The sequence below is a fragment of the Somniosus microcephalus genome, chromosome 19, assembly GCF_052327205.1.
Source record: "Somniosus microcephalus isolate GS21.2 chromosome 19, FLI_Smic_1.0, whole genome shotgun sequence".
In the NCBI taxonomy this organism is placed as follows: domain Eukaryota; kingdom Metazoa; phylum Chordata; class Chondrichthyes; order Squaliformes; family Somniosidae; genus Somniosus; species Somniosus microcephalus.
Window position 1 is genome coordinate 76,271,541 of NC_141005.1, and position 17,909 is coordinate 76,289,449.

Here is a 17,909-nt window from a genome sequence, read left to right on the forward strand (position 1 = left end):
AACGGAAGATGGGTGAATCAATGCCCACTAAAAATGAATAAGGAAGAAATGACTCCCGCCTTCCAGTTATACAAAATAGCAGTACAAGGGGTGTTAGGAGAGGCCCCCACAAATTGGAATAAAATAACGGCGTGTAAACAAAAGAAAGGAGAGGGCTCTTCAGAATACGGGGAACGATTGTTCGCCGTCTACGGAGAATCCTCTGGACAGCCAAACGCGGTGAGAACAGACCCAGCCTTTATCCAGGCATTTAAAGATGGGCTGTCCCCCCCCCCATCAGGCAATCCTAAAACTAGGAGTACTGACTACCAGAGTATATGATGAGATAGTTGAATGGGCATGTGGCGTTGACGGATTACAGACTAGGGAGAAGGAAGAGGTGCAAGTGAAGAAGGAGAGAGTAAGTGCAGTCCAATCCGACAATGTCGGGTCAGGGACAAAACCGAAAGGCGCTTGCCACAATTGTGGTAAGGTAGGACACTTTATTAGAGACTGTAAGCAACCAAAACCGTTGAAGGAGTGTAGTTATTGTGGGAAAAAGGGGCACTTGGCACTCACATGTTATCAAAGGCCAAAGGAGACAGGAAGTCTAAAGGATGCTGAGATGACCGTCCCAACTGCTCAGTATGAGGATTTTAAGAAATGGCAAAGTTATCTCAAATGGCAACAAGAATGATATTCGGTGGCCCCCATACAGGGAGGAAGAAAAAAGGGGGGGCGAATATATGTGTCTGCACTAATAGGGGGCCGACCATGTGAGATGTTAGTGGACACAGGAGCAGCAATATCTATAACCAACCTCCCCCTCCCTGTAACAAAGAAAAGTGCGGTAATTACTGGGGTGGGCGGTGAAGGTGTCACAGCCTTCCGCAGCATCCCGCAAGTAGTAGAAATAAATGGGCGTTATATCCCCATGAGCTTTTATGTATGTAAAAATAATGAAGGGACTATAATGGGTAATGACCTGTTAAGAGAGTACCAGGTACTTGTAGATTGTGGAAAGGGTAAGTTAACCTGGCCAGATGTAAGTGGAAAGACCCAAGATGTGGGGTGCTTAACGGGCCACACGACAACGTTAGGAGTAGCAGCAATAAATACGTGGTCCAACCCACCTCTACCAGAATATGAAGACATTTGTAACTCTGTGGAGGGCACCTGGGCGGCGAACAAGCTGGACACTGGTAGGGTCAACATGGACCCTATCATAGTGCCCGGACCAGAGCATAAACCCCATCGTCAGTACCCCATAAAGCCAGAAGCCCGTAAAGCAGTAATAGAGATAGTAAAAGGGTTAGTGGAGCGAGGTATTCTAAGGGAAACAACCAGCACCACTAACTCCCCGACCTGGCCAGTGGGAAAACCTGACGGGAGCTTCAGGCTTACAATAGATTACACCGCCCTAAATAAGGTAACCCCAAAGTTACACCCCATAGTTGCTAGCCCCTCCACGATATTAAATGGGTTAGACCCGGGGCATAAGATCTTTACCGTGCTAGACATAGCTAACGGGTTCTGGGCTCTGCCATTAGACCCGGGGTCTCAAGAAAAGTTTGCCTTCACAGTAGGCGACAAGCAATATACATGGACCCGACTTCCCCAAGGGTTCCATAACAGTCCAGCGATCTTTCACCAGGTCATGTGTGACATTCTCCAAAAAGTGGAACTCCCACTTGGGAGTACCACCCTCCAGTATGTGGACGATATACTCATAGCGTCCACTACAAAAGAGGGACATAAGACTGCACTCGGTGCAGTCCTAAAGACCTTAGGGGAGGCAGGACTGAAGGTCAGCCCCAAAAAGGCACAAATAGGCAAAACCCAGGTCTTATATTTAGGACACCTTATCTCACAAGGGGTAAAGGAGATGCCCGCAGATAGAAAAGGGGCAATACAAACCATGCCTAGACCGGTAACAGTAAGAGGAGTAAGGAAAGTACTGGGGCTTTTTAATTACAGCCGAAACTTCATCCCGGGGTTCGCAAAAACAGCGGAACCCATACAGCGATTGGTAAGAGGGGGTAAGCCTGCCCTGGACCCCATCGAATGGGGTCCTGAGCAGGAACAAGCTTATACCCAACTTAAACGAGATCTGATATCAGCCCCAGGACTAGGACTCCCAGATATGAACAAACCCTTCCACATACACTGCGATAATGAGGAAGGATTTTATTCGGCCGTAGTCACCCAGGAGCATGGAGATAAACGTAGACCCGTAGCATCCTATTCCACTGCAGAAGGACCAGTAGTATCGGGACTCTCGCGCTGCATAGCCGCTCTAGATTGTGCAGCTTGGGCCGTAAAAATTAGCGAGCCCGTTGTAATGACAGGAGATATTATTCTCCACACAAAGCATACTTTGGTAGAAATGTTAAATACCAGAAAATTGCGATCAGTCTCACACTTGAGACGAGCGAAATGGGAGGCTGTTCTCCTCCCTCCCAGTAAAGCAGTAACAATAGTCAGAGACGCAAGGGAAAACCCGGCTGAAGGAGTATTGGGGTCGGGTATTTCCCATGATTGTGGAGATGTAGATGCTGACTTAGAGGGAGACAAGATAAAAGACACTCCGTTACCAGGGGCTGAAGAGACCCTGTACGTGGACGGGTCCCGAAAATATATAGACGGACAGCCTCGTACGGGCTGGGCTGTAGTAAATAGTCAGATGAGAACTGTACGATCGGGGAGACTTGAAGGAGGCTTGTCAGCCCAAGTAGCAGAACTAGTGGCTCTGACAGTAGCATTAGAAGAGTCCGAGAATAAAATTGTAAATATATATACAGATAGCCGATATGCGTTCGGTGTAGTCCATGACTACATGACTGCATGGGGCAGACGGGGATTTGTAACTACCGGAGGAACCCCCATAAGACATCAGGAAAGAATCGAAGCCCTCCTGGAAGCGAGTAATAAGCCTAAACAGGTCGCAGTAATAAAGATTAAAGCACACCAAAAAGAACCAGCCAGAGACAGTCCAGAATGGACGGGTTATATGGGCAACCAGGCAGCTGACAGGGCAGCTCAGGCAGCCCTGATCTTGGAACGGAAAGAAGCAAACCTAGAACGGAAGGAAGGAAAGCAGATAGCGAAACAATCCGCGGAGTTAGCCTTAGGATGGGAACCCGAGGAACCTGTAGCCAGTGTAGATAGCCCAGGAAATGAAATTAGTATCGCTGAGCTACACGAGGATATATTACCTAGTGAAAGGCAAAGATGGAAAGAACAAGGAGCCAGACCAACAGCAGATGGAGTATGGCGAATAAATAACAAGGTAATGGCCCCCGAGTGTATACAGAATACCCTACTCGAAATACACCATGGATTAAGCCACTCTGGAAAGGAGGCGATGCAACAGACTTTAGGTAAGGAGTGGTGGTGGAAGGGTATGGGGCGGGACATTGCTAAGTATTGTCAACGATGCATCGTGTGCGCTCAGCATAACCCAGGAAGACCGGTTAAGATTAGATTAGGACACCAACCCAGGCCCCGAGGGCCATGGGAGCACTTGCAAATTGATTTTACGGGGCCCCTACCCATGTCAAAGGGTAAGACGTATTGCTTGGTAATCATTGATCAATTCACAAGATGGGTGGAGGCCTTTCCCACCAGAAATTGTACGGCCACTACAGTCGCTCGAATCTTGGCGGAGGAGGTAATCCCACGTTGGGGAATGCCGCTCCAGATAGATTCGGATCAAGGGACCCACTTCACAGGAGGTGTGGTCAAACATATGTGCCAGTTAATGGGAATTAAGCAAAAGTTTCATATACCCTACCATCCCCAGAGCTCGGGGATGGTAGAAAGAATGAACCGAACACTAAAAAATGCGCTGGCTAAGGCCATGCAGGAATCGGGAAAAACATGGGTGGAAGTGTTACCTATCATTCTGATGAAATTACGAGCCACCTGTAATCGTACCACAGGCCTTGCCCCGTATGAACTTATGACAGGACGAGCAATGCAATTGCCAGAAGGCATAATTACGGGAGGGGTGGATGTAGGCCCCTTAAAGGACAAGCTACGGCGATATGTCCAAGAAATGAGTAAACAACTAAAAGAAATGCGGACGCAGGTAAGGTACCGCCAGAGGGAGCAGGACGAGAAGGAATTCCCCTTCCCGTTACCAGAAGTCCCTACAGCGGGAACTAGGGTAATGCTAAAGGTATTACCAACCAAATCAGGCTTTGCTCCCAAATGGAATGGGCCTTACGAAGTTATTATTAGCGGAGATACTTGCGCCTGTCTAGACATACGGGGAAGGGGAGTGTGGAAACATTGGACACAGCTAAAGATATATGAGCCAAAGTCATCTCTGGAGCCTCCTGAGACGGAGACTACCGGGGAGAGTGAAACCACGAAAGAAAAGACTGACTAAATGAATGTAACCAGCATAAAATTAAGATTAAAGTTGTTAAGGTATTGTGTTAAGGACTCAATCTGTAGGGGCGTACAACGCAGATTGAGAATTGATACTGTTTAGTTAAGGCATAAGGATTACGCTTCGGGGTTACAGAACTCGTACTCGGCCTTGGAAAGGTGACTGCGGTTATGCGAGATCTGTTATGGTGTTTGGATCGTTCTGACCTGCTGACATCCAACACCCATTTTAAGTTTTAAGCTTTAATCTACCTCAGAAGGGGTGTGCATAGAAGTTACTAATAATACACCCTTGTATTATTTTCCAGGTCAACATCAGCTGATTAATGCCTGATACTTTGATCTGTTTGCCTGTGTGGGCATTTATTTCGTGGCTTATTGCATCGGTTGTGCTTGTGTGCTTTTATCTTAACGCGTTGTTACAAGAGTGTTATCGGGAGGGCCAGAGAAACCATAAGCCAGTTTCAGACAGGCAGTCCTTACTTAAAATTGAAAATGAAGACCGTAATATGTTTAGTTGCGATAATATGCATTGTTACGGTAACCCGGGGCAGACCGCGGTGTAAGCGTAATTTACACGTAAATACCTTTGTTTATATGTCCTACGAGTATGCTAAGAAAAGGGGGCAGTCCAGCTGTTGGGTCTGTATCCACATCCCGTTACATAGTAGGGGTGGAATACCCCTTCGTCCGGTGGCCTTTAATGTTACTCAAATGCTGATATGGATGCACCACCAGAACCAAACTAACGTACCGTGTGAGGAGGCAGTCGGAAACCGTACTGCCACCAGGGGTGCAATCCGACGGAACCCTTTTACTGGAATGAATTGTTCCGCCCTCAGGACGGCGGGTTATGAAATGACCGAGTTTGAGGGATGGTATTATCCATCCTATAATACCAGTGTAAACCCCCCTTATCTGGTACTAACAAATACCAGTGGAATGGGAAACCCACGTACGGGAGTGTGTATTATGCGTAACCTAAAGAAAGGTGGGGTCCCGGTAGGAAGCAGTAGCTGCTATAAGATCATTAACTGTACCACCGGGCCAAACGGGACGTCCCAGGCAAATAGGATTCTGATTCCCCCCGGCCGGGGTACACGGAGTCCGTTATCCTAACGGGACCCAGCACATTCAATCAAGAGCAGGATCCAAGTAACCCAAGTCCTGGGCTAGATAGTCTAAAAGCCTATAATGGTACATATTTTATATGTGGTCACCGAGCCTATCCATGGTTACCCCGGAATTGGACGGGTTCGTGTTACTTAGGTTATGTAGTACCCTACATTCACCTCTTGAATGAGATTGGGGAACACCACGAATTTAAGAAATACCGGATTAAAAGAGAGCTAGGAGCTTATCAAAGATTTTTTGGTGTAATAAACCCTCCCTATGGAATAATGAACTTAATGGATGAAACAAGGAAGTTGGCAAGGTTAATAGAGGTAGTTGCCAATGTTACTGGGGAAGCTTTAACAGAAATGAGTACCGAAATGGTAGCCATTAGAACAGTAGCCCTCCAAAATCGAATGGCCTTAGATTACCTCCTTGCGGCACAAGGAGGAACCTGTGTCTTGATAGGAAGTGAGTGCTGTACTTATATCCCTGATAGTGCGGAAAATATCACAAACTTAGTAAACCACATGAAGGATGAAGTGAAGAGAGTCCATACCAATCCGGGAGAAGGATGGTTGGAGTGGCTAGGACTAACAGGATGGGGTTCCTGGATAACGCATGCATTGGCTATCATCGTTGCGATATGTGTTGCAATATGCTGTCTGCTAACTATAGTGAGAGCTTGTTGCAAAATGGCAATGACACCGGTAATGCCAGTCAGTGTGATTCAGGCGGATGAACTATCGCTTATGGAAAAGGACAAGGAGGACCAACCTGAACCAACTGCCTTCCCTCGGATGAGTCAGTGGTTGTAGGAACAACACTGTGAAGAAAGAAGATTGATGGTCAGCTGGACCAAGAAGATCGTGATCCAGGACCAAAAGGAGGGATTGTTAAGGAGAATTTCAGTACTAAGGACTTTGCAAAGACTGTCGGGATACTTGACATTAAACTGGTTGACAAAGGGGCCCCCTGAACTCGCACGTAGGCTGGGATGAGATAATGCCAGCTGCAGTTTTGTTATTGAACGATTGTGGTCACCTTGCGACGGAAAATAGGTTGGACTTCTGCTTCTCCTGTCTGCGGTTAAAGGTCCCGAAAAAGGTTTTAGACCTAGGGTCCATCGCTTGCTTAAAATAGGTAACCATTATAGATGTCACGGGGTATCGCGGTGATTAGTAATATGAGGTAATTTGTTTTGACCCCTGTATATAGGCAGGGGCTTTGTGTGTGTAAAATGAGAAGTGTGGCGATTGCACACCGGGTGTATAGCTGCTTCTCCCAGAGCTCTGCAATAAAGCATTCTTTTACTTTGCCATTCACTCGTGGTCAGAGTTTTATTTGACTCCAAAGGCTTCTGTTGGGATCGTGTCGACCTAGAATATCACCTGGTCCACGTAGCCCCAAATTAGCTACAACAGTACACTAGGTGGAGCTGTATGTATATAAGAGTGGGCTACCCACAATGCACTAGGCTACCCACAAGGCAGTAGTCAAGATGGAGGCTGTACAGAAGTCCACATGGCTGAATAAAGTGACTAGCTCAAGCTCGCTGTTCATAATGAAAATGTCTATTCATTTATGAACATAACATGGTACCAGGATTGGTCAAATCTGCTGAACATTGTGAAATGCGACATGGAGACTTTGAAGCCACCGGAGGGTTTGACATTCACGGGGAATGTCGACTGCAATTGGCGGACTTTCAAACAACAATTCAAACTCTACATTGCTGCCATCGGGTTCGGTACGAAGCCAGATGCAAGGAAAATAGCATTACTGCTCATGGTTGCAGGCCCGCGGGTGATAGAGGTATTTAATACATTTGTATTTGATCAAGTGGAGAACAGAAAAAAATTGGAAGATGTGCTAAAGAAGTTTGATACACATTGTTCTCCCAAAAAGAACGAAACCTATGAGAGGTACGTGTTCCGTTCACGGACACAGCAGCAAAATGAGACTTTTGATAGCTTTATGACCAATCTGAAACTGAAAGCACAGACATGTAATTTCTCTGAACTGAAATTATACATGATTCGTGACCAGATTGTGTTTGGTATTCATGATAAAAAGGTCAGGGAATGTCTGTTGAGAGAAACCGAACTAACATTGGAAAATGCTGTAAAAATATGCCAAGCCAGTGAGCTAGCTCAAAAGCACGCGAAGACTTTCAGTGAAATTAATAATAATGCAATTGTAGTAAGTGATAGTGCTGCTGTCGGTGCTGTGTCCTACAAGGGGAAGAAACATGGGCAGAACAGAAATGCAAAGCAATCGGAGGATGGAATTTTTAATTGTAAACGCTGTGGTTACAAACACCAGTCACGACAATGCCCTGCGTTTGGGAAAATGTGCACAAAATGTTATGGAAAGACTCACTTTGCCAAACAATGCTTTTCAAGAGTAAAAACAAAGAAAGGGCAACAAGTCAATGTGATTGAGGACACTGATTTAAGTGAGACATTTTCTGTACGAATGGTGTAATTTGACAACATAGAAAAGGATACAGAAAATGTGCAGCCCTCAGGAATGGACAATGCTGAACATAAAGTTAATGTAGTAAAAGAGGACAAATGGATAATGTCATTGCAGGTAAATGGATCATTAGTTACATTGAAACTAGACACTGGGGCAAAAGCAAACTTAATCAGTATGAGTGACATTAAAAATATGAAAGAAAAGCCCAAAATACAGAAAAAGTCAGTACTACTAAAGGACTATAATGGACAGAAAATAGATAGCTTAGGTGTATGCAGACTTAAAGTGACAGCCAAAGACAAAGTGCATGATGTAATGTTTTCTGTTCTGGCTGAAAGACTTGATTCACTATTAGGTGACAAAGCTTGTGAGGACTTGAAACTGGTCAAGAGAGTCTACCGTATAAACTGTGCCATAAGCAGACCAGATGACTCGGTGGATTCTGTAGTGAGTAATTTCCAGGATGTGTTCAAAGGATTTGGAGTTCTACCATTCACTTACAAGATCCAGCTAAAGGAGGATGCTCAGCCAGTGGTACATGCTCCACGGAGAGTTCCAGCACCCCTGCGTGACCGGCTCAAGAAAGAACTGGACAGAATGACCACACTAGGAGTCATCAGGAAAGTCGAAGAGCCAATAGACTGGGTTAACTCCATAGTATGTGTAAAGAAAAAGAACAATGATCTAAGAATATGCATGGATCCGAAGGACTTAAAAGCAAACATGAAATGTGAACACTACCAGATTCCCAAGCGAGAAGAAATCACCAGTGAAATGTCAGGTGCCAGATACTTCACAAAGCTCGATGCCTCACAAGGATTTTGGCAACTAAAACTGGATGAAGAGAGCACCAAATACTGTACCTTCAACACACCATTTGGCAGGTATTGTTTCCTCAGAATGCCTTTCGGGATAATATCTGCATCTGAAATCTTTCATAGAGCGATGGAACACATAATTGAAGGTCTGGAAGGAGTTCGGGTCTATGTTGATGACATCATCATCTGGGGCTCCACACTGAAAGAACACAATGAGAGACTGACTAAAGTGCTACAGAGCATACGCCGGAATGGACTGAAGCTCAACAAAGCCAAGTGTCAGTTTGGCGTCCAGGAAGTCACTTTCCTAGGAGATAATCTATCTGGTAAAGGAATAGAGCCAGATATGGAAAAAGTAAACGCCATACTCAACATGCCCCGATCCACTAACAAAAAAGGAGTGCTACGCATCATGGGGATGATAAACTTCATTGGAAAGTTCATTCCTAACTTGTCAGCCAAGACAGCCTGTCTGCGAGACCTGCTACATAAAACAAATGAGTTTGCATGAACAGAAAAACATGAACAAGAGTGGATGAATCTCAAAACAGTGCTGACAACCACACCTGTACTCACCTTCTTTGACCCAACAAAGAGAATCAAAGTGTCAACGGATGCATCAAAAGATGGCCTAGGTGCGGTCTTGCTACAAGCAGAGGGTGAAGATTGGAAGCCTGTTGCCTATGCCTCCAGGTTTATGACTGATTCTGAGTGTCGATACACCCAGATTGAAAAGGAATGTCTAGGCTTGGTAGTTGGACTAGAAATGTTCCATGGCTACATATATGGACTTCCCACCTTCAGAGTTGAGACAGACCACTGCCCACTGGTTGCCGTCATAAAAAAGAACCTGAATGAGATGTCTCCAAGGATTCAACGACTCATGATGAAGCTGCAAAGATATGACTTTGAACTGATCTACACACCAGGCAAACACATAGGCCTAGAAATTCACTGGCCTTAGCGCCGCTTTTGAGGCGCTAGAGGGCCTAGCGGCGAAGTTATGGCCAGTTTTGAAATTGACAGGGGCCCTAAATCGGCGTTAGGCCGGTAGCGCTGCGCCGGCACCGATGACGTCATCGGTGTGCGCAGCGTCCCGGTTGCCATGGTAACCCGCCCGAACTCGGAAATTGAGTTGCGGCCGCCTCGCCCGTGGCAGCCGCAAGCAACGTTCTGGCAGAGGTGCCTTACAGAACGTTGCGCCGGCGCATTAAAGGCCCCGCGGCGGCCGGCCGCTTTCCCGCCGCCCGCCTGGCCGCAGCTCCCTCCCCGGACTTCCCCCCCCCCCCCCCGGAACAGAAGCAAGCCCGGCACTTGTCCGAGGTGCCGGGCTCATTTTTAAAAAGATTATCGCTGGCCGCGGCCGGGTGCAGGCAGCTCCTCCTTAAGGGAAGGAGGAGGCCTGCACTTCCCGAACCTGCCGCACCGCAGCGGGCGCCGCAGCGCCGGAATAGCGCCGAATTTCAGCGCATAGCGCCAGTTTTCAGGCGCTAACAGCTTTCAGCAGCGCCGGCAGCCGTTTGGGCGCAGAAGTAGTGAATTTTTGGCCCGCCCAGCGCGACTTAGCTCCGGCACTAACTTCCGGCGCTAAAGCCGTCGCTGCGCCAAAACCCAATTTCTAGGCCATAGTGTTAGCAGATGCACTATCCCGAGCACCCACAATGAGTCATGTGAGCTCTACTGAGGAAGACGTGGATGTTCATGTGAGTATGGTCATTGCTGCGCTGCCCGTGTCAGACACAAAATCAGAGCAAATAGCAGAAGAAACAGTAAAAGATACAGGCCTAGAAATTCACTAGCCTTAGCGCCGCTTTTGAGGCGCTAGAGGGACTAGCGCCAGAGTTATGGCCAGTTAAAAAATTCCCTGGGGCCCTAAATCGGCGTTGCACCGGTAGCGCTGCGCCGGCACCGATGACGTCATCGGTGTGCGCAGCGTCCCGGTTGCCGTGGTAACCCGCCCGAACTCCGAAATTGAGTTGCGGCCGCCTCGCCCGTGGCAGCCGCAAGCAACGTTCTGGCAGAGGTGCCTTACTCCAGTTTGCGCCGGCGCATTAAAGGCCCCGCGGCGGCCGGCCACTTTCCCGCCGGCTGCCTGCCCGCAGCTCCCTCCCCGGACTTCTCCCCCCCCCCCGGAACAGATGCAAGCCCGGCACTTGTCCGAGGTGCCGGGCTCATTTTTAAGCTGATTTGCATGGGCCGCGGCCGGTTGCAGGCAGCTCCTCCTTAACGGGAGGAGGAGGCCTGCACGTCCCCAGCCTGCCGCACCGCATCGGGTGCCGCAGCGCCGGAATTGCGGCGCGAAACGGCAGTTAGCGCCGATGTACCACCGCAAAGACCCTTCAGTAGCGCCGGCAGCCGTTTGGGCGCGGCGCCACTGAATTTTTGGCGCACGCAGGGGACTTAGCGCCGGCACTAACTTCCGGCGCTAAAGCCCTGGCTAAGCCAAAACCCAATTTCTAGGCCACAGTGTTACAAACAGTAATAGAGAACATTCATCATGGTTGGCCAAAAGGTTCCTGTCCAAAGTACTATCACATAAGGTCAGAGTTAAGTGTCGCAAGTGGGCTATTACTAAAACAGAACAGAATAGTCATTCCACAGGCTCTACGTCAAGACATGCTCAAAAGGATTCATGAGGGACACCTCAGAATTGAAAAATGCAAAAGGAGAGCAAGAGACACTGTTTATTGGCCTGGCATAAATAAGGACATTGAGAACATGATCGGCGAATGTGAGACATGTCAGAAACACCAAAACAAACAAGCAAAGGAACCAATGATAGTAGCTGACATACCAACAGCACCATGGCAAAAGGTTGGTATGGATCTTTTTCATTTGAATGGTAAAGACTATCTATTAGTGATTGACTACTATTCTAACTATCCTGAGATGGCGCTGCTCTCAAGCACCACAGCAAGCAGTGTCATAATGCATGTGAAATCCGTCTTCGCCAGACATGGAATTCCCAGGATTGCCGTTAGCGACAATGGTCCGTGCTTCAAATGTAAGGAGTTGCAACAGTTTGCAGCACATTATGACTTTCAACACATCACATCCAGTTCTCTGTATGCTCAGTCGATTGGTAAGGCAGAGAAAGGTGTTCAAGTTCTCAAACAGCTACTGAAGAAAGCAACAGAAAGCAAGTCTGATCCTTATCTCGCCCTGCTGAGCTACCGAGCCTCACCTTTAGACTCTGGTTCTTCACCTGCTGAACTCCTAATGGGTCGCAAGTTGCGTACCACGCTACCCTGCTGTGCAAAAGAAAAGCAGAATAAGGAACTGAGACAGAGACTTCAACTGTTAAAGCTGAAACAGAAATCACACTGACAAGTCATCCAAAACTCTGAAACCATTGACAAGGGATGATGTTGTCAGGATTGAGGATCCAGATGCATGCAACAGGAAAGCTACAGTTCTTGAGGAAGTAGGACCAAGGTCATACACTGTTAGAACTGAGGAAGGACAGATCCTCAGGAGGAACCGCTGTTCCCTCCTGAAAACACAAGAAACTATCCTAGCGCAAATCGATGACAATGCCGCAACTGAATCTTGTGACTCACCACCAGAACAATCTAACACAAACACACATACAGGCTCTCATGAAAACACATCAGACTTACCCGTGCTGAGAAGATCCACACGTGAAGTAAAAAAGCCTGATAGACTTAATCTTTGAGTATAAAGTAAAGCTTTGAAAATGTGTTGACTGTTGTGAAAATGTTTATGTTTATAGAGCACTAACAAAAGTGTTACTGATATCATCTTTATCATGTTTCTTGAAAGTTGATTGATATTGATAACCTCAAAGAAAGGGGGATGTAATGATCGGTAACATGTCATTCTAGAATGGTACACTATGTGGAGCTGTATGTATATAATAGTGGGCTACCCACGATGTACTAGGCTACCCAAGAGAGAGACAGAGAGACAGAGAGACAGAGAGAGAGAGTTGAGTAGGATTTCCTCAGAGGTGTTGGATGTTTGCTGGGAGTGTGGTGGAACCCCACCTCCTCATGTAAACAGGGTCCCACCACCTTCTGGTGAAGTTACAGCAGTAGCTCCAAGGAAATTCCAAGCCAGAGGGACAGAGGCAGAGAGAGAGAAAGAGACAGAGGGAGACAGAGAGACAGAGAGACAGAGAGACAGAGACAGAGAGACAGAGAGAGACAGGGAGTCTCCTGGCAGTGAATAACCTAAATAATATTTTTGATAATTTGGCATCAATGTCAAACTTGAAATCTCGCAAGAGTGAACCCAAAACACAAAACCACGAAAAATGGTTTGATTCAGACTGTCATAACATGAGGAAAAAACTCAGAAAAATATCAAACCAAAAACACAGGCAACCAGAAAACGAGGAATTACGCCTTACTTATTGTCAGGCACTAACACAATACAAAAACACACTCAAAACCAAGAAAGAACAATATATTAAGAATGAACTCAGCTCCATTGAGGAATCTATTGATTCTAATTGTTTCTGGGACAACTGGAATACATTACACAAAAAGCAACACGATGAATTGCCCATTCAAAATGGAGACACATGGGAAAACCATTTTGAAAAATTATACCAGAAAAACACACTAAGCCCAGAGCAAGATCAAATACGTAAAGAATTGGAAAAGCTCGAACTGGCCATAAAAGATTACCAAAACCCGTTCGACTCCCCAATCACTGAAAAAGAGCTATTTGAAAATTCAAGGACCTGCAACCAAGAAAAGCTTGCGGTGCAGATGGCATCCTAAACGAGATGATTAAACACACTGATGATAAAATGAAATTGGCTATCCTAAAACTCTTCAACTTGGTTCTGAGTGTCGGTTACTTCCCTGATATCTGGAACAAAGGACTCATAATGCACATATACAAAAGTGGAGACAAAGTCGACCCAAATAACTATCGAGGCATCTGTGTGAACAGTAACCTGGGGAAGGTATTCTGTAGTATCATAAACCAAAGACTTATAAACTTCCTTGAGGAGCACAATGTCTTGAGTAAAAGTCAAATTGGATTCTTACCAAATTATAGAACATTGGATCATATTTTCACCCTACACACCCTAATTGACAAACATGTTAACCAAAACAAAAGCAAAATTTTTGCCTGCTTTATAGATTTCCAGAAGGCTTTCAATTCTATTTGGCACGACGGTCTATTCTTAAAACGTATTGAAAGTGGTGTAGGGGGAGAAACATATGATGCAATTAAATCAATGTATACAAACAATAAATGTGCAGTTAAAATTGGAGACAAACAAACAAAATATTTCCCATAGGGGCATGGCGTGGCGCAGGGCTCGTCTATCTCACCGACTCTTTTTAATATTTATATAAATGAATTGGCAAAACTACTTGAACAATCTACAGCACCTGGCCTCGCCCTATATGACTCCAAGGTTAAATTCCTCCTCTATGCAGATGACCTGGTTCTGCTGTCACCAACTGAGGAGGGTCTACAGCAGAACCTGGATCTGCTAGAGTTGTTCTGTCAGACCTGGGCCCTGACAATAAACCCCCAAAAAACCAAAGGTCTTGTGTTCCAGCAAAGATCCAGACATCAGGGACCCAGAATAAACTTCACACTAGGAGCAACTAAAATTGAACAAACTACAAATTACACATACTTAGGCTTAAAAATCAGTTCTACAGGAAATTTCCATTTGGCTGTGAATGAACTGAAAGAGAAAGCAAAAAGGGCTTTCTATGCCATTAAAAAGTCAATCCAAATAGAAATCCCAATTGGCATTTGGCTCAAAATTTTTAAATCAGTAATTGAACCAATTGCACTCTATGGCAGTGAGGTGTGGGGTCCGCTAACACAACAAGAATTTGCAAAATGGGACAAACACCCAATTGAGATCCTACATGCAGAATTCTGTAAAAGTATCCTCCGGACTCAGAGGAAAACCGCAAACAATGCATGCAGGGCAGAACTAGGCCAATATCCACTACTAATTTATATCCAAAAAAGAGCCATCAAATTTTGGAAACACCTAAAAATGAGCAACCCCCACTGCTATCATTACGAAGCCCTGAAATGCCAAGAGATGATCATAGAGAAGAGTCCCCTCAGTCAACTAGTCCTGGCACTCAGTGAAGTAACTACTAACACTACTAATAATAATCAGCCCCAGGACAGTGACATCCTAGCACAGAGAATTTGACCCAACACAATTGTCACTAAACAAAAGGAAAAATATTTGACCTATTGGACAGAAACGACAAAAACTCAAAACAAACTCGATTGCTATTTGGCCCTAAACAGACAATACACCATGGCTGAATACCTGACCATGGTAAAAGATAGCAAACTGAGAAAAACCGTGACAATGTACAGACTTAGTGAGCATAGCCTGGCCATTGAAAAAGGCAGACACAGGCAGACCTGGCTGCCAAGAGAGGACAGGATATGCTCTCACTGCAGTCAGGGAGTGGTGGAGACAGAGATGCACTTCCTCACAACTTGTGTAAACTATCATGACATAAGGGGGAACTTCTACCCAAAATTCACAAAAATATGCCCTGAATTCAAAAATTTGAATGACCACCAAAAACTCCCATATCTATCAGGGGAACAGAGAAATTGCGTAACTTTAGCGGCAAACTATGTTACAGCTTGCCATAAGCAGAGGGGCAACCATTAAATCTAAGAAAAGATTATATGCATATTATATATGTGTGTATATTTATGTATACAGGGTTATATCTGTCTATACACTGTATGTCTAGATCTGCATTTACGTGTTCAATCATACATGTTTTTCTGTGCTTTGGCAACATAAGATGTACCTTGTCATGCCAATAAAGCAATTTGAATTGAATTGAATTGAAAGACAGAGGGAGACAGAGAGAGAGAGTCAGAGGGAGAGAGGGAGAGAGAGACAGAGAGAGAGAGAGACAGAGAGACAGAGAGAGAGACAGAGAGAGAGACAGAGAGACAGAGAGAAAGACAGAGGGAGACAGAGAGAGAGAGTCAGAGGGAGAGAGGGAGAGAGAGACAGAGAGAGAGAGAGACAGAGAGACAGAGAGAGAGACACAGAGAGAGACAGAGAGACAGAGAGAAAGACAGAGGGAGACAGAGAGAGAGAGTCAGAGGGAGAGAGGGAGAGAGAGAGATACAGAGAGACAGAGAGAGAGACAGAGAGAGACAGACAGACAGAGAGAAAGAAAGAGGGAGACAGAGAGAGAGAGAGAGATAGAAAGACAGAGGGAGACAGAGAGAGAGAGAGACAGAGGGAGAGAGAGAGATAGAGAGAGAAAGACAGAGGGAAACAGAGTGGGAGAGACAGAGGGAGAGAGAGAGAGAGAGAGACAGAGGGGAACAGAGAGAGACAGAGAGAGACAGAGGGAGAGAAAGAGAGAGACAGAGGGAGACAGAGCGAGAGAGAGGGAGACAGACAGAGAGAGAGAGAGAGAGACAGAGGGAGAGAGAGAGAGAGAGACAGACAGACAGAGAAACAGAGAGAGAGCGAGAGAGACAGAGGGAGAGAGAGAGAAAGTCAGAGGGAGACAGAGAGAGAGAGAGACAGACAGACACAGAGAGAGAGACAGACAGACAGACAGAGAAACAGAGAGAGAGAGAGAGAGACAGAGGGAGAGAGAGAGAGAGAGACAGTAGTGTTAGTAGTTAGTTCACTGTTAATAGTACTAACTACTTCACTGAGTCCCAGGACTAGTTGACTGAGGGTATTCTTCTTTATGGTCCTCTCTTGGCATTTCAGGGCTTCGTAATGATAGCAGTGGGGGTTGCTCATTTTTAGGTGTTTCCAAAATTTGGTGGCTCTTTTTTGGATAGTGATTATTAATGGATATTGGCCTAGTTCTGCCCTGCATGCATTGTTTACGGTTTTCCTTTGAGTCCGGAGGATACTTTTACAGAATTCTGCATGTAGGATCTCAATTGGGTGTTTGTCCCATTTTGCAAATTCTTGTTGTGTTAGCGATCCCCACACCTCACTGCCATAGAGTGCAATTGGTTCAATTACTGATTTAAACATTTTGAGCCAAATGCTAATTGGGATTTCTATTTGGATTGATTTTTTAATGGCATAGAAAGCCCTTCTTGCTTTCTCTTTCAGTTCATTCACAGCCAGATGAATATTTCCCGTAGAACTGATTTTTAAGCCCAAGTATGTGTAGTTAGTGGTTTGTTCAATTTTGGTTGTTACTAGTGTGAAATTTATTTTGGGTCCCTGATGTCTGGATCTTTGCTGGAACACAAGGACTTAGCCAATTGCACTCTATGGCAGTGAGGTGTGGGGACCGCTAACACAACAAGAATTTGCAAAATGGGACAAACACCCAATTGAGATCCAACATGCAGAATTCTGTAAAAGTATCCTCCGGACTCAAAGGAAAACTGTAAACAATGCATGCAGGGCAGAACTAGGCCAATATCCATTAATAATCACTATCCAAAAAAGAGCCACCAAATTTTGGAAACACCTACAAATGAGAACCCCCCACTGCTATCATTACGAAGCCCTGAAATGCCAAGAGAGGACCATAAAGAAGAATACCCTCAGTCAACTAGTCCTGGGACTCAGTGAAGTAGTTAGTACTACTAACAGTGAACTAACTACTAACACTACTAACAATAACCAACCCCAGGACAGTGACAGTGTAACACAAAGAATTCGACCCAACACAATCGTCAATAAGCAAAAGGAAAAATATCTGTCATATTGGGCAGAAACAACAAAAACCCAAAACAAATTCAATTGCTACTTGGCCCTAAACAGACAATACAACATGGCTGATTACCTGACCATGGTAAAGGACAGCAAACTGAGAAAAACCTTGACAATGTACAAACTTAGTGAACATAGCCTGGCGATCGAAAAAGGTAGACACAGGCAGACCTGGCTACCAAGAGAGGACAGGATATGCTCTCACTGCAGTCAGGGAGTGGTGGAGACAGAGATGCACTTCCTCACAGCTTGTAGAAAATATCAGGGCATAAGGGAGAATATCTACCAAAAATTCACAAAAATATGCCCGGAATTCAGAAATTTGAATGACGACCAAGAACTCCCATACCTACTAGGGGAAGAGAGAAATTGTGTAACCTTAGCGGCACACTATGTTACAGCTTGCCATAAACAGAGGGACAACTGTAATG

At 45.6% G+C, this 17,909-nt stretch overlaps 2 protein-coding genes across 2 annotated transcripts in view; both read left to right on the plus strand.

Moving 5' to 3' along the window:
* The window catches only part of LOC147104924 (serine/threonine-protein phosphatase 4 catalytic subunit-like), an 847,849-nt gene that overhangs the window by 377,318 nt on the left and 452,622 nt on the right, over positions 1-17,909 (plus strand). The gene's annotated exons all lie outside the window — the stretch shown is intronic.
* LOC147104925 (endogenous retrovirus group PABLB member 1 Env polyprotein-like) lies at positions 34-6,812 on the plus strand. The gene is made up of 2 exons (XM_085962165.1): positions 34-219; positions 5,448-6,812. Exons 1-2 carry the CDS (start codon positions 34-36, stop codon positions 6,303-6,305), a joined length of 1,044 nt encoding a protein of 347 aa, XP_085818291.1. The 3' UTR covers positions 6,306-6,812.